Source organism: Bos indicus x Bos taurus, chromosome X (genome assembly GCF_003369695.1).
Source record: "Bos indicus x Bos taurus breed Angus x Brahman F1 hybrid chromosome X, Bos_hybrid_MaternalHap_v2.0, whole genome shotgun sequence".
In the NCBI taxonomy this organism is placed as follows: domain Eukaryota; kingdom Metazoa; phylum Chordata; class Mammalia; order Artiodactyla; family Bovidae; genus Bos; species Bos indicus x Bos taurus.
In genome coordinates this window covers 112632685-112658944 of record NC_040105.1, presented here as the reverse complement: position 1 = coordinate 112658944, position 26260 = coordinate 112632685, and the positions used below count along the sequence as shown (strand labels likewise).

At 47.8% G+C, this 26260-nt stretch overlaps 1 protein-coding gene across 2 annotated transcripts in view; it reads right to left on the bottom strand.

Annotated features, from left to right (window-relative positions):
* The window catches only part of CD99L2 (CD99 molecule like 2), a 121988-nt gene extending 105783 nt beyond the window's left edge, over positions 1–16205 (bottom strand). The window contains exon 1 of one of the 2 annotated variants that reach the window (XM_027534600.1): positions 15908–16205. In XM_027534600.1, coding sequence (XP_027390401.1) covers positions 15908–15974 — 67 coding nt within the window. In that variant the 5' untranslated portion in view covers positions 15975–16205. The remainder of the gene's footprint in view (positions 1–15907) is intronic. The other variant, XM_027534599.1, reaches the window with a different exon arrangement.
* Positions 16206–26260: the final 10055 nt, after the last annotated feature.

The window sequence follows — 26260 nt, the reverse complement described above, 5'->3', positions numbered from 1 at the left end:
ATTATCATATGACCTAGCATTTCTACCCAAGATAACTGAAAGCATTGTTTTTGTTCAGTTGGTAAGTTGTGTCCAATTCTTTGTGACTCTACGAACAGCAGCACACCAGGCTTCCCTGTCCTGCACCATCTCCTGGGGCTTGCTCGAACTCATGTCCATTGAGTCGATGATGCCATCCAACCATCTCATCCTCTGTCACCCCCTTCTCCTCTTATCCTCAATCTTTCCCAGCATCAGGGTCTCTTCCAATGAGTCAACTCTTCAGATCAGGTGGCCAAAGTACTGGAGCTTCAGCTTCAGCCCCAGTCCGTCCAAGGAATATTCAGGGTTGACTTCCTTTAGGATTGACTGGTTTGATCTCCTTGCTGTCCAAAGGACTCTCAAGAGTCTTCTTGAAAACTTATGTCCACACAAAAATCTGTATATAAATGTTTACCGCAGTATTCACAGTAGCCAAAGAGTAGAAATAACTCAAGTGTCCATCATCTGATGAATGATGTTTTACCAATACAATGGAAAACTACTGACCTATAAAAAGGCATGAGATACTGATGCATATTCACCTGGCTAGAGGAAAACTCCATCTCCATTCTACATGGTGAACTGCACCACCTTGCATATCCCACTCTCTGGCTTAGGCCCTGTCCTGGCAATCCTGCCAGGACCTCCTGCCACAGCAGACCTGCAGAGCCTGCTAGACAACCCTGTGCCAGCCGCTCCTGCTCTCTGTGGGGCCTTTGACAGACTCCTCTTCCTTTCCCAACTGGCACCGTCCCAGCGTGGTTATGGCAGACATCCGAGCCAGCATCAGCCATCCCTGTCACAACTTCTGCTCTCACCCTGCCAATCTGCAACTTCAAGAGGAGAACCAACCACACTAGGAGCTTCTGAAAGCAAGGCCAGTGCTAGAGTCTTCTGCATTGAGTCAGCACACAGCAGGGTGCCTGGAGGCACTGAATCAACACACCTCGTGGAGGAGCCTGGCTGCATTCTGGGGTGGCATCCTGGTGCAGTAGCAGGTCTCACATCCCTGTGCTGACTGGCATTGGCTCAGCTGCCAGGTCAGGGTTTGTGACTCAAGCCAGGCCCCTAGGGTACTCTGGCAATCACATTCCTTAATCAGCTCCCTTTGTCACCTGGCATGACTCCTTTCAACCCGTAACTGTCTGGCTGGTTCCTCACAGCCCAGCACAAGACTGTCTCCTCCTCCACAGGCCCCTCGGCCACCTCATGTGTGTACGTGATAAGAACAGGAACAACAGCTGACATGAATGGAGCACTGACTGAGGTTCATACCATCTCTCTACCAGCCTCTCAGCCATCCTGTCATTATCCTCAGTCAAATATGATGCACAATGTTTAATGAAATGTAATTTATAATAGCAAAGACCCAGAGTCTGCCTTAATATCCATCAGAAGTCATGTACTGAAAACTATTTTAATTGCCTAAAAAAATACAATATAAGGTTACACACATAAACAAGATAAAGATACATCAATCTGTGTTTCTAGTAAGAGCAGGATAGATTATTTGGAGCTGCCTTCCAATTAAGAACAGATGACACCACCCTTATGGCAGAAAGTGAAGAAGAACTAAAGAGCCTCTTGATGAAAGTGAAAGAGGAGAGTGAAAAAGTTGCCTTGAAGCTCAGCATTCAGAAAACTAAGATTATAGCATCCAGTCCCATCACTTCATGGCAAATAGATGGGGAAACAGTGGCTGACTTTATTTTTCTGGGCTCCAAAATCACTGCAGATGGTGATTGCAGCCATGAAATTAAAAGACGCTTACTCCTTGGAAGGAAAGTTATGACCAACCTAGACAGCGTATTAAAAGGCAGAAACATTACTTTGCCAACAAAGGTCCATCTAGTCAAGGCTACATTTTTTCCAGTGGTCATGTATGGATGTGAGAGTTGGACTATAAAGAAAGCTGAGTGCCGAAGAATTGATGCTTTTGAACTGTGTTGTTGGAGAAGACTCTTGAGAGTCCCTTGGACTGCAAGGAAATCCAACCAGTCCATCCTAAAGGAGATCAGTCCTGGGTGTTCACTGGAGGGACTGATGTTGAAGCTGAAACTTCAATACTTTGGCCACCTGATGCAGAGAGCTGAGTCATTTGAAAAGACCCTGATGCTGGGAAAGATTGAGGGTGGGAGGACAAAGGAATGACAGAGGATGAGATGGTTGGATGGCATCACTAACTCAATGGACATGGGTTTGGGTGGACTCCAAGGGTTGGTGATGGACACGGAGGGCTGGCGTGCTGTGGTTCATGGGGTTGCAAAGAGTCGGACATGACTGAGAGACTGAACTGAAAATGGGCAATTTTAAAAGGCATACCCTTAATGGCCCTGAAGAACTCACAAAATGGTAAAACAACAACAAGCATGGATGGCAAAACCTAAGAGACAGCAGGAAATTCAGAGATGTAGGAACCCATGCTGGACAAATTTTGCCTTTGATTTTGGCAACCTTCCAAGACAGGAAAGGGGACTGTAGTTTAGGACCATGGCTGCCTAAATTGAGGAAACTATTTAATAGAAAATTCTTTTCACATCAAACTGGGACACCAGAGGACCATATCCTTGGGGTTAAGAGTGACTCTCAAACAAACTTGCCCCCTCCCAATTCAACCTCCACAGGACTGCAAGGAAGCGGCCTTGGTGCTATGGAAACAAAGGGAAATAATTAGACCTTTGTTTTAAGTTGTCCCAGGCTAATAAATGTCCTAAGGCAGCTGACAAAGTCAAATAGAAATCTTCTCTAGAAGAAGGTACATTTATCCTAGACTTAGGCTTCAAAGAATCCCCATATAAATATTTCAAGGGCAATAGTAATACACAGCCAAAAATAACCAAGCACATGAGGAAATAAAGCTTCCCTGGTGGGTCAGTGGTAAAGAATCTGCCTGCAATGCAGGAGAATGGGGTTCAATGCCTGGGTTGGGAAGATCCCCTGGAGAAGGGAATGGAACCCCAATCCAGTATTCTTGCCTGGAGAATTCCATAGACAGAGGAGCCTGGAGGGCTACAGTCCATGGGGTCACCAAGAGTCAAACACAACTTAGCAACTAAACAGCAACAGAGTGAGAACCATAAAAAAGATTATATAAACAAGCCAAGACTTGACTAGATTATTAGTAAAGAAGTCAAATTGGACAATAAACATATGAAAAGATGCCCAACTTTATTAGTAACCAGAATGATGCAAATTAAACCATAAAAATACAAAATCACACACCCACTAGTAACTAAAATCATACTGAAGTCTGACAGTACCAAGTGTTGGTGAGGGGTGTGGCTCAACATAAACACATCTATGTTGTTGATAGGAATATAAAATGGTACAACTATTTTGGAAGGGGGCTTCCCTGATAGCTTAGTTTGTAAAGAATCTGCCTGCAATGCAGGAAACCCCGGTTCCATTCCTGGATCAGGAAAATCCGCTGAAGAAGGGATAGGCTACCCACTCCAGTATTCTTGGGCTTCCCTTGTGGCTTAGCTGGTAAAGACTCTGCCTGTAATGTGGAAGACCTGGGTTTGATCCCTGGGTTGGGAAGATCCCTTGGAGAAGGGAAAGGCTACCCACTCTAGTAATCTGGCCTGGAGAATTCTATGGACTGTATAGTCCAAGGGGTCACAAAGAGTCAGACACAACTGAGTGACTTTCACTTCCACTTCATTCCAGAAGATGGTGTGGCATGACTTGATAAGACTGAAGGTACAAACATTGACTACTTCACCCAGAAATGCCACTCCTAGGTAGAACCCAAGGACAGCAATGCTCAAACACTCAAAAATTGAGAATCTCAAAAAGCTTTTGTTTATGTGGTTTATATCCATTGATACTTGTCATTTAGAAATTAAAACTGAGAAAATCTAAACCACAAGAAGACACAACCACATGTTCCATTAGCCACCAGAGTAATGTTATTACACGTCATATCAACTTCAGAAAACACTGTACATGCACTAGAAAACAATGCAAAATGCATTTAACATCTTAGTGTTATTATGAAAATAGCTAGATCTTGTGGACTCCTGAAAAGGCCTTGGGTGTCCTCCAAGGGTCCCCAGACCACAGTTTAAGAACCAGTACCCTAGACGCATATATACAATGGAATACTAATCAGCCATAAGAAAGAATGAAATGTCATTTGCAGCAACATGGATGGACCTACAGTTAATCATACTATGTGAAGTCAGAACAAGAAAGAGAAATACTATATGATATCAGTTATACGTGGAATCTGAAATATGGGACAAATGAGCCTATCTATGATATAGAAACAGACTCACAGAGAACAGACTTGGGGTTGCCAAGGAGGGGATGAAGGAGGGATGCAGTGGGGGTTTGGAATTGGCAGATGCAAACTGATATATATAGAATGGGTAAACAATAAGGTCCTACTGTATTGCATAGAGAGCTATATTCAAAATCCTATGATAAACCATAATGAAAAAAATACATATGTATAACTGAGTCACTGTGCTCGACAGAAGAAACTAACACAATGTTCTAAATCAACTATACTCCAGTAAATGAAAAAGGAACCAGTACCCCAGAGGAACTTGTAGATATCTGCCTAAGAATAGTTATGCCAGAACTGTTTGAAATGTTCAAAAACTGGAAACAACCCAAAAGCCCATCAATAAGATAATGAATTTTTTTTACTTGTGGTATATTCAAACAGTGGAATAACACATAGCAATGAAAATGAATGAGCCACAAATACACACAACAGATCATTAGTAATGCTGAAGGAAAAGAGGCAAAAGTCAAAAGCCTATATAGAGTGTAATTCCATTTCTACAAGGCTAGAGGAGAGGCCAAACTAGACTGTACTATTTGGGGCCACATGATACATGGTAGAAGAATAAAGCAAAAAAAAAAAAAAAAATGACTACAGAAAAGGCAGGCTAGTGTCAGCTCTAAGGGGAGGATGGGGCTGTGACCAGTAGGGCACACAGAGGTCCACTGGGTACCGTCAACATTCCATTTCTTGGCCTGATTGGTGATGACACAGATCTTCACTTTATATTTTGTTAAAGGCCTTGCACACTTTTCTATATGCCATATTTCACAATAAGGGGAAAAGCCATACACAGTTCAATACTAATAATGTGGAATACATATTTCTACAGAGGAAAAAATGCTTTTGAAATACTGTATTCTATAGGGAATTCCCTGGCAGTCCAGTGGTTAGGACTCAGCACTGTCACTGCCAGGGCCCCAATTTAGTCCCTGACTGGGGAACTAAGATCCTGCGAGACACACAGCACAGCCAAAAAAAAACAGAAAAGAAAGACTGTATTCCAATGTGTTAAGAGTGGTTAACCTTGGGTTTTCTACATTTTCCAAGTTTACTACAAAGAGCACATATTACTCTTGTAACCATGTAAACACCTAGTATTGTCAGACTTCGTTATAATTTTTAGCTTACTGGAGGGTATGCAATTTTATCTTATTACAGTTTAATTTGCAACTCACCAATTACTAATGAGGTTGAGCATCTTTTCATGTTTGTTGTCCAATTTGATTTCTTCTTCTATGAATTGCCTGGTCAAGTCTTTGGCTCATTTTTCTTTTTATTCTTTCTTAACAGTTCTCAGAAAATTGTAAAACATATTTAAAAAGACAAGGTCATCAGCTAAAACTGAAAACTAATAAGGATGAACACAAAATAGATGAGCCACCTGTGGGAATCCATGCAGAAAATAGCTACCTAAGGAAATTGGTGATGTGCCTGATCAAACTAGGATGAGCTCAAAGCTCACCAGGAGCTGACCGTGCTTTCCTAGAGTCAGCTGGAGCTGCTACCACTCCATAAAGGTTAGCTGTGATCTGCTTTTCTCTAACGTGTATCCTGGGGCAATGTGACAATGACAGAACTTCAGTGACTTGTGAGGAATACTGAAAATGAAGAGTGCAGTCACAAAGAATCTCTACAGCAGCCGGTCTCAGCCTTGGTGGTTCTGCTCCCAGGGGGCACTGGGCAATGTCTGGATTCATTTGGGGTTGGCAGACTTGGCAGAGGGGACTCCTGGCATCTAGTGGGGAGAAGCCAAGAATGCTAAGTATCTTATGATGCACAGAAGAGGCCACTGCCAATGACTTCTCCAATCCTAAATGTCAACAGTGCCATGGTTGAGAAACCCTGATCAACAGCCTCTATGGTTTTTCCAGTAGTTATGTATGAATGTGAGAGTTGGACCATAAAGAAAGCTGAGCACCAATGAATTGATGCTTTTGAACTGTGGTGTTGGAGAAGACTCTTGAGAGTCTCTTGGAAAGCAAGGAGATCAAACCAGTCCATCCTAAAGGAAATCAGTCCTGAATATTCATTGGAAGGACTGATGCTGAAGTTGAAGCTCCAATACATTTGTCACCTGATGCAAAGAACTGACTCAGTGGAAAAAGACTCTGATGCTGTGAAAGATTGAAGGCAGGAGGAGAAGGAAATAACAGGGGACAAGATGGTTGGATGGCATCACCGACTCAATGGACATGAGTTTGAGCAAGCTCTGGGAGTTAGTGATGGACAGGGAAGCCTGGTGTGCTGCAGTCCATGGGGTCGCAAAGAGTCTGACACAACTGAGGGACTGAACTGGGGGTAAAAAGTGCTCAACCTTCCATGACCCTTCTCCACGTGGAAACAGTGATTGGTGGAGAAAGGCAAATCCCCATGCTGACCCCCCTCGACAGGGGTGCTCCAAAAGCCCTTGAGACCCACCATGCAACTACCTGGGGGAGGAACTTCTAGCCAAAAGGGAGGACAAACATGAAGATGCCAGAGCGATGGAGTGCTTAGCATATTGGAGGACCAACAAGCCACCCCCAGGCAGGGGTGGGAGCCAAGGTCAGAGAATGGGTAGTCCCCATTCTGTTGGGACTTGTAGGTCACAGTAGGGATTTAGATTTACTGTCATTACAACTGGAAGCTGTTGGAGGGTTCTGCTGCTGTGTGGAGGCTGGAGTGTAGGGGGCAGGAGTGTACTCAGAGACACTTGTAGGAAAGTCACTGCCAGTCACAGCCAGGGCTCCAATGAGAGGGTACGGTGGCCCAACCAAGGGAGGCAGCCAGAGACGAAGTCAAAAGTGGTGGAAGTCTGGATGAGTTGAGGGTGGTCACAGGTGAGTCTTCTGACAGTTCAGATACGGGCTATGAAGAAAATAGCCATGGAAGAGTGGCCAAAGCCCCTAGCAGGATGGATTGCCAATTACACAGGTGGGAGGAGCAGGTCTGGAGGCAGCCAGCAGCAGCTTAGGCTCTCACTGGGTCTTCTGTGATGCCAATGAGCAGGGATCATGTTAAAATAAGTTAACATGGCTGCGCAGGGCAGGGGCCATTTGGTTGCTGGATTGTGAGGAGGTCTGGAAATCCTGAGGAAATGGTGAGGACTCGGTGGGAGAGAAGAACTGAACTGGAAGGATTTCAATAACTTTAACACCAGCAAGGCATCAGATGACCACGTGGGGAGGGTGAATGCAGGAGCCTAAAGGTCAAGAGAGATCAGGACTGGGGATAGAAACTGAAGAGTCTTAAGCATGCAGATGGGATTTCAGTTCAAGCCATGAGGCTGCTGAAAGCACCTGATAAGCAAGCACAGGTAAACCAGGTGGACTATGTCCAAGACATGCCTGGGAGCCCTAAGGTCAGAGAGGAGAAGAAGAATGAAATGGCAAGGAATGACCACTGTGGCTTCCAGAAGCCAAGAGGAGAAAGTGCTTCCGGGGGGGGGGGGGGGTGGCGTGATCACAGGTGTCAGATGACCCTGGGCTTTAGCCACACTGAAGTTATCATTGACCTTGGCCAGGAGCAGCTGTGGGAGAGGGCTATGAGGCCAAGTGTTGCTGCTACTGCTGCTAAGTCATTTCAGTCGTGTCCAACTCTGTGCGACCCCCAAGACGGCAGCCCACCAGGCTCCCCCGTCCCCGGGATTCTCCAGGCAAGAACACTGGAGTGGGTTGCCATTTCCTTCTCCAATGCATGAAAGTGAAAAGTGAAAGGGAAGTCGCTCAGTCGTGTCCGACTCCTAGCGACCCCATGGACTACAGCCTACCAGGCTCCTCCGTCCATGGGATTTTCCAGGCAAGAGTACTGGAGTGGGGTGCCACTGCCTTCTCCAGAGGCCAAGTGTTATGAAGAAATTAATGGGAGTCCCAAACCACTACAAGTCCACATGGTATAGTGTATTTTACCAACAAAAGATTGAAACAGTTTTTGTTTCTTTCTTTTTAGGCATTACTACTTTGGATTTTTGATCCCCTCCACCCGACCTCTTTTTTTTTAGCTAGATGATAGAACCAAATGAATGAATGGTGAGAAAGTAAGAAAAGATAGCCTAGAACTCTGCAAGAGGCCAAGGGGATATGAAGAGCAACAAAATTAGAATTGCTCCTAGGACAGTTCTTCCTCTGAGCTCATTGGGACTCAACCCAGCTCACTCATTCAGCGGGCACTTTGGCTCTGGTCAATAAAAACTTTTGTAAATGGAAGCCCTGAATGCTCATTAGAACCCAGCAAGCAAGGAAGGAAAGTGGCCCTTCGGCAGATGGCCTCTTTCCCATTCTCCTCCCCTCCCGGGAGCCTAACTTTGCTAATATCTTGATAACACAGCCTGTTTGTAGTAGCAGTTAATTGGCTACTCCAACAATTCTGTGAGGCCAACAAAGCAGAGAGGTCAGCAGCCTCTTGGTGCAGATAAGGCAACTGTCGCCAGCAAATGGTGGGGCCACACTGGAATGCAGTCCCTGTGTTCATCCCGTCATCCCAGGCTAGCTGAAGCAGCAATAAACGTGAAAAGGAGGTCAGAACAAGTCGCCTGTGGCCTTGACACTGTTTGGGGGGGTCATGAATTCTGCACTGCAACAATGCTTCCTGCTGAGGGTACCGCCTCTCATTTGGAAAATAATCCCACACAGAACACCTTGCAATGCCAGCCAGATGCTGTCTGGCTGCTCCTTTAAACAGATGTTCACTGGGCAGGGCACTCCTTTCTGTGGGCTTCCACAACAGTTTTCAAAGTGTTTTTGTTTCAAAGCTGCACAACCCTCGGACATCGGATGAGCAGACCCAGGTAGGAAATGAACAAAAACAGAGCTGAAAACCACCTGAAGGTGCAGTGGCCGTCCAGGCCCACCCAGTTCTGCTCTGGTCCTCCCCCCCAACCTGCCTGGGGACAGAGGGGAGCCTGCAGCACACCCCGCCTCCTCAGCAAAGGGGCAGGCACCACGCAGACAAAGAAGGCCTGGCTGCTGGCCACAGACTGCACCTGCTTCCAGTGCAGCTGTTAGGACAGGAGAGGGGCAAGGCCTTTGGGGGACACAGCCGGGGACCCCGGATACAGGTGGCCTCCCGCACAAGGCACAGTCTGCAATCTTCTTGTGAAGCAGTTTAAAATCAAAGCCAGGCAAAAGACCACCAACCGCTTTTCAGAGCCCTCATAGATGTTTCAAAGCGTTCACTGCCGCACCAAGAACGTCGTGCTCAGGCCCTCGGTCATGTCCGACTCTTTGCGACCCCATGAGCTATAGCCTGCCAGGCTCCTCTTGTCCATGAGATTTCCCAGGCAAGGAGACTGGAGTGGGTTGCCACTTCCTTCTTCCCTACTCTGGGGATCAAACCCCGTGCCTTCTCCATTGGCAGGCAGATTCTTTACCACTGAGCCACCTGGAAAGCCCTAACCACAATCCAATTTTCTGCACATTTATTTTAAAATCCTGAACTCTGAGTAGATTAGGGATTGATTTAAAATGGCAAAATAGGGCCTTGCCTGGTGGTCCAGTGGCTAAGACAACAGAGGAGGCTTGGGTTCCGCCCCTCCCTGGTCAGGGAACAACATCCCACATACCACAATGAAGACCTGGTGCAGCCAAATAAGTTAATTAAATGGCAAATGAAAACAATATAAAGGAACATCACAAGCTATGTTTTTTCAAAGAATGAAGAGGACTATAAGATCTACCCTTAGCTTCTCCTAGCTTCCTCTTGCTGCTGTAACAAATGATGCCAAATGTAATGCCCTAAAATAATGCATGCTTTTTTCTTACAGTTTGGGAGGTCAGAAGTCCGTAGTCTCACTGGGCTACATTAAGGTGTCACCAGGGCTTCATTCCTTCTGAAAGCTCTAGGGGAGAGTTTGTGTGGGTGTTCCTTGGCTCCTTCCATCTTCAGAACTGACCCCAGCCAGCTGAACCTTTCTCTCAGGACATCACACTGACCGTGACTTCTCCATATTTAAAGGAATCTTGTCCTTTCATTGGCCAGCATAACCCAGGAGAATCTTATTTGAAGCTCAGCTGATCAGCAACCTAATTTCATCTGCTACCTTAATTCCCCTTTACTATTGAGGGAGGAGACAGGCAGGCCCCGGGTTAACCTGCTGCAACCGGTTTCATGCTGATCCTTTGACATAAACTACCAATAGGGATTAAGTACCCTGACTGGATAAAAGACAAAGCAGCCTACAGCAGCCTCCTCATTTTTGTGGTCGACAGTTCCCAGCCTGACACACGCACAGAAAGGGTCCCAAGTCATCCTCTAGTAACCTTGGACACACTGTAATATTATATGATCAGCATTGTGGCTTCCTCTCCTCCCAGAGGGTTTTGCTCAGGTGCTCACTGGAAAAGACCCAAAATTGTGCTTGGTGGAAACCCAAATAAGGAACTGCAGATGACACGATCATAGGGGACACAAAAGGAGGGTCACCCAAGACATAGCTACCCTACTCCACAAGTTGGCCCGTGTGCTCTCTCACGTGTCCTGTGCTTCTAACAAACTCTGTAGCTGCTTTGCAATCTTGGTCTCTCTGTTGAATTCTCTCTTCAAAGACAATGACTGACATCTCCTTGCCTGCCAAAATCACTATGTAAACTCAAGTAGTCAGAGGTTCCAGAGACATCTTTGGGAGCCATTATCATTCTGCCTCCTATAGCTTCCTGGGCATGCTCGGCATGCTAAAGTCTCTTCAGTCATGTCCAACTCTTTGTGACACCATGGACTATAGCCCACCAGGCTCCTCTGTCCATGGGATTTCCCAGGCAAGAATACTGGAATGGGTTCCCATTTCCTTCTCCGGGGGATCTTTCCAACCCAGGGACTGAACCCACATCCCTTATGTCTCCTGCAACGGCAGGCGGGTTCTTTACCACTAGCGCCAACTGGGAAGCCCCCATGGCTTCCGAGCTGCCAACATTTGGAATACTGACGTGCATAAAAGGTTTTCTCACCCATTTCTATTACCTGTTTAGGGCGGCTTTTGGCTGTTACATGCAAACCAAGCCTGGCCAGTCAGTGAACCTGTGAGGCAGCCTCAGGGAGGGCTAAGCCTGGGTTGGTGAACAGAAAGCCCCACAGCTCGCCCCCTAACCCTACGCACAGAGCAGAAGAGGAATAGCATCGAGTGCAAAGGGTAGAAGCAGGCACATAGCAGGGAAAGCACCAATACCAGGTTGGGGAAGAACCCAGAACAGGAAAGTTAGCTCACCTGGAAAGGATCTTTCCTGAACTCATAAAACCAAAAATCAGCTGCTCCCCACACTCCCCTGCTCAGCCAAACAGCCTTGTTACCCTCATCAGAGTCATCTCTGCTGCACGCAGCTTGGGGCCCTTCCTCCTGGCTGATTTCCGTGTGTGTGTGTTTAACACACACACACACATTTTTGTTACCTGGTATCCAAAGTGATGGAGGGGTTGGGGATGGGACCTTTGCCAATGAGGAAGGGGTTGAAAACCGATCAAAACGGGGCTAAAAGGCAAAGAGTCCCTAGAGCCTGTTAGTCCAGTGCAATGACTGGGGTGCATAAGGGCAACCCTGAGCCATGCAGGACAGGGAAGGGTCCCCTCTGCCTAGGATGCACCTTTGCAGGGACCATTCCTGCACTCAGGCAAGCAGGGTGAAGCAGTCCCAGGGCACATTGCAGATGCCCCTGCAGCCTGTCTGGCTCAAACTCAATAGCCCAAGTCAGCCCACAGGGCTTCTGCCTGAATCCCAGCACCACCAGCACTTGGAGCCAACCTGTGCACACATGCACTCCCTTGCCCAACCAAGCTCAACAGCCCTGAAGACCAACCCCAACCCCAGGGTCACATGCTGCCACCTCCTTCATCTCTTCTGCTTGGACTAGAGTGAATTTGTTTCAAACAGAAACATAATCCACATATTGGCCGGCAGTGGCTCAGATGGTAAAGGATCTGCCTCCAATGCAGGAGACCTAGGTTCAATCCCTGGGTCAGGTAGATCCCCTGGAGAAGGGAATGGCAACCCACTCCAGTATTCTTGCCTGGAGAATCCCATGGCCAGAGGAGCCTGGGGGGCTATAGTCCATAGGGTCACAAGAGTCTGACATGACTGAGCAATTAAACAACACCCTTTTAAAGTACACAATTTAGTAGTCCTGGTACATTCACAAGGTTGTACACCTACCACCTCTATCCACTTCCAGAACATTTCCACCACCGTGAAAGGAAACCCTGTACCTATTCAGCAGTCACTTTTCATTCTCCTCAGACCCTGGCAACCACTAATCTACTTTTTGCGTCTATGGATTTGCCAACTCTGGACATTACATCTAAATGGAATCATGCCATATGTGTGCTTTGGTGTCTGGCTTCATTTAGTATAATATTTTCAAAGTTTGCACTGCGTAATTTTTGCAATAGTTACTGACACAGAGCTCACTTGGAGCCAGGTGTTGTGCTAAGTGCTTCATCCATTTATTCTCATTTAATCATAATAACAATCCCATGAGGCAGATGGTGCTATTATCCCCATTTTCTAGATGAGAAAACTGAGGCACCAAGAAGTTAAGTGACTTGCCCTGCATCATGGTAGTTCTGGCTGGGCAGGCTGGCTCTGCAGCCCTCTTGGCTGGGCTACTTCTTTAAAAGAAAAAAAAAAAAAAAACAGGTTTTTTTTTGGGTGGCTGAGGAATGTAGCATGTGGGATCTTAGCTCCACAAGCAGGGACTGAACCTATGTCCCAGACATTGGGCTCAGAGCCTTAACCACTGGCCCACTAGGGAAGTCCCTGGGCTGCCTCTCTTTAAGGTAGCAGGCACTTGGCTATTTGCCAACACGCTCATCACAAATTCTTCACCACGTCTAACATTTCTGGGACCTGCTCCATCCGTGGGTATATCTGCATTTACAATCCCTCCTTTGCTTATGCAGATAAACCTGAGTTCAAGTCCAAAACCTTACTGGACCACGTGTTTTTCATCCAAGCTATGGGTTACCACTCAGTTACTTTTCAAGGCTGTATGCAAACAGCCACTGTGGGGTAGTTAGGAAGTGTAAATGTGTGAGGCACTAAGGGCCTGGCGCGTGGAAGACACGGGGCTAGTGGAATTGTCACCCGCCTGTACCACTGAGATCCTTCTCCCAGAAAGTCAAAAGCACAGCTTCCCATTTCTGTCGGTACAGACAGGTGACATACCTGTCCTCAATTTTTCAAAACTAGTAAAATACACAGTGGACTAAAAACCCATCAGTAATTAGAACAGGAATGCCTTGTTAACCGCCTTCTCAACTCCTGGGGGCCTAAAGTCTGTCTTGACATGCCAGAACCTGCAAGGATTTCACACACTGCTTCAAGGTTCTGAGCATTTTCTGAGTCCTGCTGGGCTAAGTCACACTTCATTACTGAGGACCAGGACCAAGAAGAAAATGGCTCTTGGGCAGGCCCACCTGATCCACCACTTTGGGGCTTCCGGAGAGTCAGTGGGGACCTAAGACCAGCTCTGAAACTGAAAGTGCTTGGATGCCCCAAGGGGACCACCAATGCAAAACCCAGATTTGTCACCTTGTTCTGCACAAAAGAACCAGGAAACTGAGTCCCTACCTTGAAACAAAAAAGATTGTTCTGGTTCAGCGTTAATTAAAATGTAAAAAGATCACTAGGAGGCCATCCTAAATGGGTGTGATCCTGGGTCTCCAGGGGCCTCTCATCTGGTAAGTGGGGATAGTATCTAAGAAGCAAAACTCCTGGGGCAATTAAAATATATGTGTGCATGTGTGTGTGAAGTGGTACACAGCAAGCACTCAGGAGATGGGAGCTGATGGAAGCAGGGCTTCAAATGTGAGGGTGACACATGCTTGGTTCGCTCAAGATACCTGGGTTGTTAGGCATTATACTGATGAGCAAACTGGATGAGCAAACCAAGCCACGTTCTGGCTTTCCCAAGGGCACTTGGCCAGTAAGGCGTAGGAGGGCCGCCTCCAGGTGTAAAGGCATTATGCCTAGCACTTAAAAGCAAGAACTGGAATTAGACAAGCCTGGAATCAAATTTCAGCTCTGCCACCTGAGGCAAGTTATTTCACCTGTGTGCCTCTGTGTCTTCCTCTGTAAGCTGGTTGCATCCCTTTGCAATTTCCTTCACCACTTTATAAATCACCCAGTGTAACCCATGATGGTGAAAACCTGAGGCCCGATCATTTAAATTCATCTTCTCAATGTGCCTACCATGTTGAAGACTTGAAGGCAGTATCCTTTTTCTAACTTTTTTGGGCTTCCACTTCCAGCTGTTCCATATCATTAGATGCATGTCAATCAAATGATCAAACTTTTTTTGCCACAAATGGATCATAAGCAAAATAAAAATCATAACTCCAAAGGAAAAAATGGAACAAAAGTCAACAACCCTGTAACCTGCTTTGTTTTGCTTCACTGTGCTGACAACATAATATATAGACTATGATCAGTCTGTGCTCATTTTCTCCCCCACCAAGATGTCAGCTCCACAAGGACAGAGCCTGAAGTTCATCCACTGCTGCAGCATCCGTGTCTAGAATGGCACCTTTGTAGAATGCTGAATGGTTCTTCTTGTCTAGACTCCAGGAGGGTTGACCACATAAGAAACATTTCTGCATCTTTTGCAAAACTGCCTTGGACTATCTACTTTTTTGAAGTGTTCCTTATAAGTAAAATAACCTGCACTAGAACGCAGTTATAGGACATGATTTTGTTTTTGCTGAGCTCATGTGTTTTTCACTAGCTAAATCTGCCCTTGTGTCAGGAGAGCTCAGAGCACAATTCTGCGCTCAACTCCAGTGTTTTCCTCAACCTCTTTTTCTGAAGTGGAAATGAGATAAGCAAGCTAAGAACATTCTGCTGGGACTCCTTGGCGACCCTATTTTTAACCACAGACTGCATTTATTCTAAGATGCTTGTCAAACTTGAATGTGCCTGTGACCCGGGGATGTAGTGAAAGCAGAATCTGACTCAGTAGGTCAGGGGCGGGGCCTGGGATGCGGCATCCCTCACTAGTCCCAGGTGATGCTGCTGCAGGTCTTGGAACTTGCTTTCTTGATCTGGTAGACTTGTTCTCTCCCTCTCCTGGAGAAAACATCACCAATGGCTCGAAAACTGGAACGGGTGCCAGAAGCAGCTGCGGGGGCTCGTCAGACTTCCACATTGCCATTCCCCGTCCACCCCCACCCCATCCCCGCCAAGATCCTGACAAAGTAGGAGTGAGCCCCGGAGGCTCCTTGGGTGCTTCTGCTGCAGGTGGCCTAGAAACACCTTTGGAGAAGCCTTGCTCAAGGGAACGAGTGCTCTCTTCGTTTTCCCAACGGCAATCTCCTGGGGACAGCTGTTGTCACTGGTGGAGAAACCCTGTTCAGGATTTTAAGGGGGGACTCTCCCGCTCTTTGTAGCCGGGCACCAGGAGGGGTCCGGGTCTCTCCCCACCCACCACAGGGGTCACAGCAGGGTCGGCCCTCTGCTCGCACCGCTACCCCAACGTCCCTCACGGCCCCGCCTGCCCGCCGGCGGCCTCCGCAGCAGGCCCTCGGGCGGGCGCCGCGTCGCTCATGCGCACCACCGGGCCCTCGGGGCACTGGCCTCCAGCCCCGCCGGCCCACAGGGCGGGGACCCCACGTGCCCCCTACCCGCCTTACCTCTCTGGACAAGTGTGGTCAAGGAGAAAGCGAGGCAGATGAGGCACGCCCAGCGCCAGGCCACCATGGCTGGGAGCCGGCGGACAGGGCCCAGAAGAGTACAGTGAGCGCGAGAGAGCCCGAGGGGAAGGTCGGGTAGGAGTGGGGAAGAAAGAGGAGGAGGAGCAGAAGGGGGAGGAGCCCTGCCCTCACTGCAGGGCCCCGCCCAAAAGTGGCGCGCGCGCGCGGCGCGGCCTTGAAAGGGCGGATGGGGGCGCGCACGAGCTCTGGTGCCGGGGCATGCGGGACCGGGTGAGGTGGGGCGGGACTGCGACTGTGGCGCGAGGGGCGGGGCGAGCCTGCAGCCTCGGGGGCGGGACGGCTGCGCGGGGGGCGGGGCCGCAGCCTGCGGGCGGTGCTGACGCTTGAGGGGCGTGGTCCGCGGGCACCCGGCAGGTCGCGCGGTCTGGGTCCTGGCCAGAGCCGGCGCACGACTTGCGTGCCCCGTCACACCCCGCCCTCGAGAAGGAAGTCTTCGAGGTGGGCCCTGTGGCCCTGGAGCTGTGAGTCAAAAGTGACTGGGGACTCCAATTAAAATAAATTGATTAATTAAAAAAAAATTTTTTAAGTGACTGGGGAGCCGGAGGCGCTGGCAGCGAAGGTGTGCAGTGATTTCCACCCGGCGCGCGGGACACTTCCAGGGCCAGAAGCTGGACCCGAGGCGGCGCACGAGCCTGGTGCGTTCTGCCAGCCTGGTGACCTTGGGCAGGGCTGTTCCCCTTGTGGCCTTGGTGTCCTCCCGGTCAAAAGCTGTTCCCTAGGGGTACCTCCAGCTGCAGCGCCAGGACCAGGCACCCGCGCTCCTGCCCCTGTCACCTTGGCCGAACTTGCTTGTCAGAACCGTGGCTACACTCCGACTTGGCTGATCCTGCAGTAGAGCCCTGCCCAGAGATTTAAAAAAAAAAAAAAAAAACACGTTTTGATGGCTGGCCACGGTTGGCAAACAGCGGCACGTCTTGAGGAAACGAGCCTGAGGCCAGGGGCCACGGGTTCAGGCTAGAGGGAAGTTGGGGGGCGACCTGCAGCCAGAGCGCCGCGGGCCCTGGGGACGAAAGAGGATCAGGGTCAGCTCCCCAAGGCTTTGATGAATGCGCTGAAAGCGCCAGTTCACATCTGCAGAGGCGATCTGTAAATGTGCTCAGTGACAGACACACATGCCACGTTCCTTTCCCATGAACTGCTCAAACAGAGTCCATCTCCTGGACCAGGCGAAATCAGATTCCTACACTGACTGTCACAGCAAAATGCCAGCTGCAGCCTTTGATGAGAGCACTCTCAAGAAAGGCTCTGGCTGCAGCCAGCTTTCAAAGACAAAGAGAAAGCGCCACTGCTTCCAGAGTCATCTGGCTGGTCCCTGCTGTTATTCTGCACAAGCTGTCCGGGACCACATCCTGCTGGGTGTAGGCTACTGCCACTGCCCTCCAGTGTCCCCTTGGTAGGCTTCCTGTGTCCCCCACCAGGCTGCACCTCCTTGGCCCTCAAAGAGTCTTCCCCCACCCTCTGAGCCATAGTGGTTGGGTGGGGGTCTCCCTGACATGGAGCCAAGATCTTTCTTTCTGTGACTTTTATCCATTGCTCTGAATTCTTGGGCCTGCAAAAACAAAACATATAAAACTAACATATTCTTACTTTCAAGGCATTTTGTACTCTTGTAATAGCTAAAGAAATACTGGCTACTATGAGGTTGGGCACTAGCTCTGTATTCCAGGATGCGAATATGGCCCCAACTTTCCCACTAACTCTGGGTACCTCGAGCCATTCTCTTGCCCTCAGTCTTCAGGGATCCCGCCTATAAGGAAGACACTAGACATCATGGTGTTTTGGAGCCCTCCAGGCTCTGATGGATGAACCTCAGCATCTACACTGAGGACACTTGAGGAGGTGAGGTAAATGCAGCCTCTAGGCGAGGCATCTCAATCAAATGCAGCTGGGGCTCTAACTGGTCTAGACACCTCAATCCCAGCAGCAAGTCACTGGCCACAGTGAACGGGCAAGAGGACTGTCTTCTGGCTCAGAGGTGCTTGGCACACTGGCCTGTGGGTCAAATACAGACCACCATCCTGTTTGTATGACCTGCAAACTAGGAATGGTTTCAGTTCAGTTCAGTTCAGTGGCTCAGTCATGTCTAACTGTTTGTGACCCCATGGACTGCACCATGCCAGGCTACCCTGTCCATCACCAACTCCCAGAGCTTGCTCAAATTCATGTCCATTGAGTTGATGATACTTATTCAAACATCTCGTTCTCTGTTGTCCTTCTCCTCCTGTCTTCAATCTTTCCTAGCATCAGGGTCTTTTCCAATGAGTCACTTCTTTGCATCAGGTGGCCAAAGTATTGGAGCTTCAACTTCAACATCACTCCTTCCAATGAACATTCAGTACTGATTTCCTTTAGGATGGACGGGTTGGATCTCCTTGCAGTCCAAGGGATTCTCAGGAGTCTTTTCCAACACTACAGTTCAAAAGCATCAATTTTTCAGCACTCAGCTTTCTTCATGGTCCAAATCTCACATCCATACATGACTACTGGAAAAACCATAGGTTTGACTAGATGGACCTTTGTTGGCAAAGTAATGTCTCTGCTTTTTAATATACTGTCTAGGTTGGTCAGAGCTTTTCTTCTAAGGAACAAGTGTCTTTTAATTTCATGGCTGCAGTCATCATCTTCAGTGATTTTGGAGCCCAAAAAAATAAAGTCTGTCACTGTTTCCATTGTTTCCTCATCTATTTGCCATGAAGTGATGGGACTGGATGCCATGGTCTTAGTTTTTTGAATGTTGAGTTTTAAGCCAGATTTTAAGCCAGGAATGGTTTGGGCACCTTTGAGTGGTTGAAAAAAATCAAAAGAAGGTTATTCCATGACAGGGGAAATTTACATGAAATTCATATGTCAGGATCCATGAAATTGGTGGGAACATAGGTGGGAATTCATTTGTGTACTGTCTACAGCTGTTTTTTGTGCTACCACAGCAGAATTGAGTAGTTGCAACAGAGACCATGGAGCCCACATAGCCTAAAATACTTATACCTTTCCCTTTACATAAAAAGTGTGTCACCACCATTCTAGCAGGTTGAACTATGGCAAGGATGAATAGTAATAGGTAATGATGCAGAGCCTAAAGAATGTGCTCCTGTAGAGCAGGAGATGAGCACAGGAGCTGACACAGGAACAAGAACCAACAGAAAAGGATCGTGTTTATCATGTGCAAAAAGACACCCACTCAAAAACAAAACAAACAAAAAATAAAGGTCTTTAGTCAAAATACTGCAAATGTCCAAGGTCAGTTATCCTGTCAGATAAGTCTCCCTACATAAAATGACTTATCTGAGGCCTGGTTTGTCTCTCAGTCTCTTATAAGTTAGGTTAGTGTAAGTCTGAGAGAGCCAGTGACATCAGGTCCTCATCCTGCTGCGCTGAGGTCCTCCCTGGAACTTGGAGAGCCTCTTAAGTAGCTGCTACCCTGCTGCTGCTGCTGTTAAGTCGCTTCAGTCATGTCCAACTCTGTGTGACCCCATAGACGGCAGTCCACCAGGCTCCACTGTCCCTGGGATTCTCCAGGCAAGAACACTGGAGTGGGTTGCCATTTCCTTCTCCAATGCATGCAAGTGAAAAGTGAAAGTGAAGTCGTTCAGTCGTGTCCGACTCTTCGAGACCCGATGGACTGCAGCCTACCAGGCTCCTCCATCCATGGGATTTTCCAGGCAAGAGTTCTGGAGTGAGGTGCCATTGCCTTCTCCGAGCTGCTACCCTATAGAATTGCAATTGATTGTGGACTTGATTTACATCCAGGAAATTCTAAATTTAGAAACCATGATCTGTGCCCCCCCCCATACACAGGCACACACACACTCCCCCCTGCCACTTGCACCAGTTCCTGGCCAAGCCAGCCTTGTCTCCACACCACTCTCCTTGTCCTCACCCTGTTGCCACTCCTAACCCCTTCCTGAACTTCTCGTATCCTGCAAATTGTCACCAATTGTAAAACCATTTGGGCTGACAAGCTCCTCTCTTAAAAAGCCCACCTTTCCTCAGCACTGATCCAGGCAGAGAAATGTGACATGAACAAATGGCCACCAGGCTCATCTGGGAGTACAGGAGAGGCACAGAGAAAGCTGGGAGGGTGTACACTAATCTGAGATAAGTAGGATTCTAACGGCAGCCTGGTCTTCCATCATGGCTCACCCTTCTGTCCCCACCCTCATTACACACTGTATCCTTAGGGAGATGTGTTCCAAACTCCAAAACAGCTGTTCTCTCACTATTATTAGTGCAGAGCTCCTGTTCTTGCTCCTAAGTGCCACAAACTCCTCCTTACAAAATTCCCCGATGGGGCCTCCACCACCCATGGCCAAAATTAGACCCACCTGGTGACATCTGCCCACCAGGGCTCTGGAATGGCCTTGCCATCAGCTCCATCCCTGTTGAAGGTGCCCGTATCAAAAGCACCAATGTCCACATCAGCAGTACCAATCCCTGATCCTTGGGGCACCAGACTGGAGAGGGAGTCCACATGAGGGGCGGGGACAAATGACTTACCCCAACCCAGGGTCACCCTTTGGCCCCAGGACCCAGTGCAGCTTAGCTTGCGCTCAGGACTTCAAAAGCCCTTCTGTCTGCTTCCTCTCCTCCCACAGCCTGGGTCCTAATCCCTTTAACCAAAGTAGTTTGAAGGCCCCGACTGGGCTCCAGAGTAGGTGGGAAAGAGACCAGCACTCTCCCCACCTGCCCAGCTCCCCACTGTGTGGGCCAGTTCAGAGACAAAGGCCCCCACTGCAAAGTTCTGGGAAGGCAGACAGCTGGCTTCTGGGATCGGGTGTACTGGGGCTGCAACAGTTCCCCCAATGCCTGATAGCAGGGGCAAGTCTTCACCAGTCTCGGGCGAAAGAAGAAAATGACATTGTTGTGGCAAATGTTCCCCACATAATGTGAGAGTACTGACCTTTATTCTGAAATCGTGGACTTCTTCGGGTATACAAAAGTCGTTTATTTCATGAAAAGATGGTAGTGTTTTAACGTGCTTACTTTGCAAAATAATAAGTTGGCAAGCCTGCCCATCCCCAAACTTAAAATAAATCCACTCACCAGTGAAATTCACAAGTCTGCAAAGCCATGGCTAAACCAGCAGTATTTAGCCCACCCAAGGCCCTGATATCTGGGGATTTGGGGGACACACCCCATATGTAAACAGAAGCCATGAAAATGGATTCTTAAACAATGTTCCCTCTCATATTTTCTGAGCTGTAAGCAAATTATCCCTCCATCGCCTCCTCCTCTGCACAGTATGTTTGTATTCTCTCCTCTCTTGGATTCTCTAGTAAGGCAAGGTCAGGCAGAGCCTTGAATGCCATGCTAATGAGCAGAGCTTTGATCCTGAGAACGAAGGGAAGCCACTGAAGGGTTGTAACCATTGAGCAGCAGAAAGACAGGGAAAGAGAGAGGCAGGGCAAAGGGCCCACAGGATTGGTTACTGGTATCTTCTCAGCAGAAAAGCTGGGAGCCTGGGGTTGATGAGAAAAGTTTGGCTTTAGGGGATGTATGCAGCAGAGGCCACAGTGGCCACAGGAAGGAGGGGATGGCTGTGTGGGCCTGGCCCTGTTCTCAGGGAGAAAGGATGTCCCAGGTTCTCTGTGGGGAGGAGACAGATGACAAGCCAGTCAGGTGATAGAGGAGTTAGGGAGGGGAGCACAGGACACTGTGGGAGCACCAAAGAGAGGTTGTAGGGTCAGGAGAGCTGACTTAAAGGAAAAGCAACAGTTCACGGTGCAGATGGTGGGGCAGGAGTGTGTGGATCCCAAGACACCGGCTGAAGCAAAGGCCCAGAAACAAACCTTTGAATTTGAATTGCCTGGAACCTGGTCCTGCAGGTTCCTAGAGCAGGTGAAGCTTGGACTGTATTCAAACGCATCTGGGAACCCCAAAGATTTTGAAGTGGGGCTAGGGTGAGGCTGCATGGTGATGAGATCAGATTGGTATTTCAAGGTTCCATTTGTTTCAAGAGACTCAGGACTCTGTAGTACAGAACCCAGCATCTGCCTCAGAAAATACTATGTATGGCAAAAACCACCACAATATTGTAATTAGCCTCCAATTAAAATAAATTTAAAAAATAAAAAATAAATTTAAATAAATAAATAAAAAGAAAATACTGCTCTGGGAGCCAGAGCCATTGAAGATTGACAAGATGGGGCAAGTGGGGAGGAGATTGGGCAGGGGTGTGGAGGCAGGGGGGAGGGTGAGAGCCAGGCTCAGGAAGGGGATTTGCTAGAATTTGGTTCTCCAGCTCCTTCGCTCAGAGACAACACAGTGTGGCTGGTCAGGAGCCTCAGCTTCACAGACAGTGGGCAGACAGAGTTGCTCACCCCCAGAAAGGACCCTTTGACCAAGCATTTTGTAATCCCATGCAACAAAGTCCCAGGAGACCCAAATCATCTCATGCTTTTTGATCCCTGTTAGAATTCCCATTGAGGGTTTGAAGTGTTTTCTTAACACACCAAGGACCATACAACAACACGATGATCATGGCGATGATGGCCACGGTCACAACAATCTAGAAGGGAAAAAAGACAGGTACAAAATGCCAGTGGGTCACCACTTGGTTTCAAGTCTCCTCATCATGAGGAGTCCTCTGCTCTGGAAATCTAAATGCAGAGCACCCACTGTCTTCTGGAAACCTGCGTGCCAAGTGAAGCAGGACAAAACCTTCTACCTGCATATTTTCCCAACACAAGAGACAAATAACTGATGTCCCTGTAATATTTGCGAGGTAGTGTTTTCCATTCTGAATCCTGACCTCTGCAGACATAGGACTTAACACTTGCCTCCCCAAATGTGGACCTTATTTAATGCACCCAGTGAAGTCTCTCTGAAGTACTTGGGAGACTCAAACCACAAACACCAGCATTCGGCCTCTTTATTTCTTTGCATGTCATCTAAGCTGTCCAAGAAACCTCCCAGAAAAGGGTATAAAATATAAATGTGGAAACAGCATCCAATTAATAGTAATAACATTGTGTTCAAAAATATCTCTTGTTGGTTTTCAATAGGCATCACCTCCCTTTGGGAGCACCTATACATCAAACACCCCTATGCACACACACAGACACACAGGGTACTAGTGGATGTGATTTCAGATGTTAGGGAGGCCCAGTCCCAGTCCACCCAGCAGATTAGTGATTCCCTTAAATCCTATGCAAGGATCAAAGCTCTGTGTGACTGCAGACTTTTATCACCTGGCCTGGGTAAACTAAGGCAACAATGAGGGCAGCCCAGATCTTCCTCATGCAGGCTGCGTGAATTTGAACAAAGAATGATGACCATGTATCCACTGAGATCTTCAAGACTTCTCAGAGCTCTGCTTTCTCTCCATTCCCACTAAGATCACCAAGGAAACAGGGCATCTTCATTGGGGTCCTTGCTTCTCCTTCTCCTACTCTCCCAGCCAGGAAGAGTGGATCACAACCCTCCCCACAATGCCTTCTTCCCATTGTCCTGGCTCAAGTTCCTGAGCTCAGCATTCAAGGCCCTGCAGGACCTAGCCCCACATGACCTCTTCAAGTGGCCTCCCTCCCACCACCTCTGACCCCAGGTTTCAGCCTTGCCAGAGCACCCCCTGCTCCCCAAAGCCAGGCATCCCTCCCTGCCTCTGTGCTTCTGCTCACACTGTCTCTTCTACCAGGCCCCCTCTTCCTCTCGCTCTGTCCTCGCTCCCTGGGCCATCTCATCTACAGGCAGGTTGCACCCACCTACTCCTCCTGGGAACCCAGACACATCCATTCAAAAGCCTATCCTGCACTGTCTAATGACTTTTAAGAAGCACTGTGATGTCCAAAACATGACTGTCCAGCCTTGTCCTCAAATTCACCCTGCCACTCCCACATGGTCCCCATCTCAGGAAATGGCATTGCCAATCTCCCAGTTGCTAGGACCCCAAACCTACGAAGCAGGTTTGACCCCTGTCCTACTCTCATCCACTCAAGTCCTGGGAGCTCTGCCCTCCAAACAGTCTTGAACGTGTCAGGAATAACTGCATGGCTGCCTCTAGCCCATTCTCCACCCAGTCGCCAGAGGGAGCCTCTTAAAAGGTGAATCTAATCATGTTTTTCCTTTGCTTCAAGTGTGTCAATCTCATGTTAAAGGCCCTCCATCTCAATCAGAGCAAATCTAAGCTCGTGTTTTCCTGCCCTTCTCCACCAGACTGGCTCCCCTCTAGCCCTTGGGCCTAACTGAAATGTACTGTCCTTTCCAGCCCAGGAAGCATTAGGGGCCCATCCTTTCTACTCCTAAGGCATCTCCACTGAACTCTACATCAGTTCCTGGCCTACTGCTTTGAAATTCACTGTCTCCTTCCACTGGTCCCTTGGTTCTCAACCCTGGTGACATGAAACAAGCATCAGGGAAACTTTTTTTTTTAAATGGAGGTAAATTTTACCTTTTTAAGTATACAATGCAGTGGCACTGAGCACATTCACAGCATTGCATGACAATCACCTCTATTTACTTCCAGAATCTTTCCATTGCCCCCAAAGGAAACCCCAAACCCATTAGCAGTCACTCCCTATTGCCCCTTCCCCAACCCCTAGCAATATGCCAGCACATTTGGAAAACTCAGCAGTGGCCACGGGACTAGAAAAGGTCAGTTTTCATTCCAATTCCAAAGAAAGGCAATGCCAAAGAATGTTCAAACTACTGCACAATTGCACTCATCTCACACACTAGTAAAGTAATGCTCAAAATTCTCCAAGCCAGGCTTCAACAGTACGTGAACTGTGAATTTCCAGATGTTAAAGCTGGATTTAGAAAAGGCAGAGGAAGCAGAGATCACATTGCCAACATCCATTGGATCATGGAAAAAGCAAGAGAGTTTCAGAAAAACATCTACTTTTGCTTTATTGACTATACCAAAGCCTTTGACTGTGTGGAACACAACAAACTGTGGAAAATTCTTAAAGAGATGGGAATACCAGACCACCTGACCTGCCTCTTGAGAAATATGTATGCAGGTCAGGAAGCAACAGTTAGAAGTGGACATGGAACAACAGATTGGTTCTATATAGGGAAAGGAGTATGTCAAGGCTGTATATTGTCCCCCTGCTTATTTAACTTATATGCAGAGTACATCATGAGAAACACTGGGCTGGATGAAGCACAAGCTGGAATCAAGGTTGCCAGGAGAAATATCAATAACCTCAGATATGCAGATGACACCATCCATATGGCAGAAAGTGAAGAAGAACTAAAGAGCCTCTTGATGAAAGTGAAAGAGGGAAGTGAAAAAGTTGGCTTAAAACTCAACATTCAGAAAACTAAGATCATGGCATCCGGTCCCATCACTTCATGGCAAATAGATGGGGAAACAGTGGAAACAGTGGCAGGCTTCATTTTTGGAGGGGGGCTCCAAAATCACTGCAGATGGTGATTGCAGCCATGAAATTAAAAGATGCTTGCTCCTTGGAAGAAAAGTTATGACCAACCTAGATAGTATATTAAAAAGCAGAGACATTACTTTGCCGACAAACGTCCATCTAGTCAAAGCTATGGCTTTTCCAGTAGTCATGTATGGATGTGAGAAGTTGGACTATAAAGAAAGTTGAGCGCCAAAGAATTGATGCTTTTGAACTGTGGTGTTCTTGAGAGTCCCTTGGACCGCAAGGAGATCAAACCAATCAATCCTAAAGGAAATCAGCCCTGATTATTTATTGGAAGGACTGATGCTGAAGCTGAAAGTCCAATACTTTGGCCACCTGATGTGAAGAACTGACTCATTTGAAAAGACTCTGATTCTGGGAAAGACTGAAGGCAGGAGGAGAAGGGGACAACAGAGGATAGGATGGTTGGATGGCATCACCGACTCAATGGACATGATTTTAAGTGATCTCCAGGAGTTGGTGATGGACAGGGAGGCCTGGCATGCTGCAGTCCATGGGGTCACGAGGAGTCGGACACAACTGAGCGACTGAACTGAACTGAACCTCTAGCAACCACAAATCTTTCTGTCTTAATGGATTTGCCTATTCTGGACAATGGATACAAATAAATCATACAATGTTTGACTTTTGCGTTTGGCTCCTTTCATACAGCATAATGTTTTCTGAGTTCATCCATGATGCAGTGTGTATTAGAACCTCATTTTTAATGGCTGAATAATATTCCATTGTGTGGCTATACCACACTTTGTTTATCCAGTCATCAGTAGATAGATATTGGGTTGTTTTCAGTTAAGAGCTATTGTAAGTGATGCTGCCATGAACATGTATGTAAAAGTTTTTGTGTGGGTGCATGTTTTCATTTCTCTGGGGTCTGTACCTGAATCGCCAG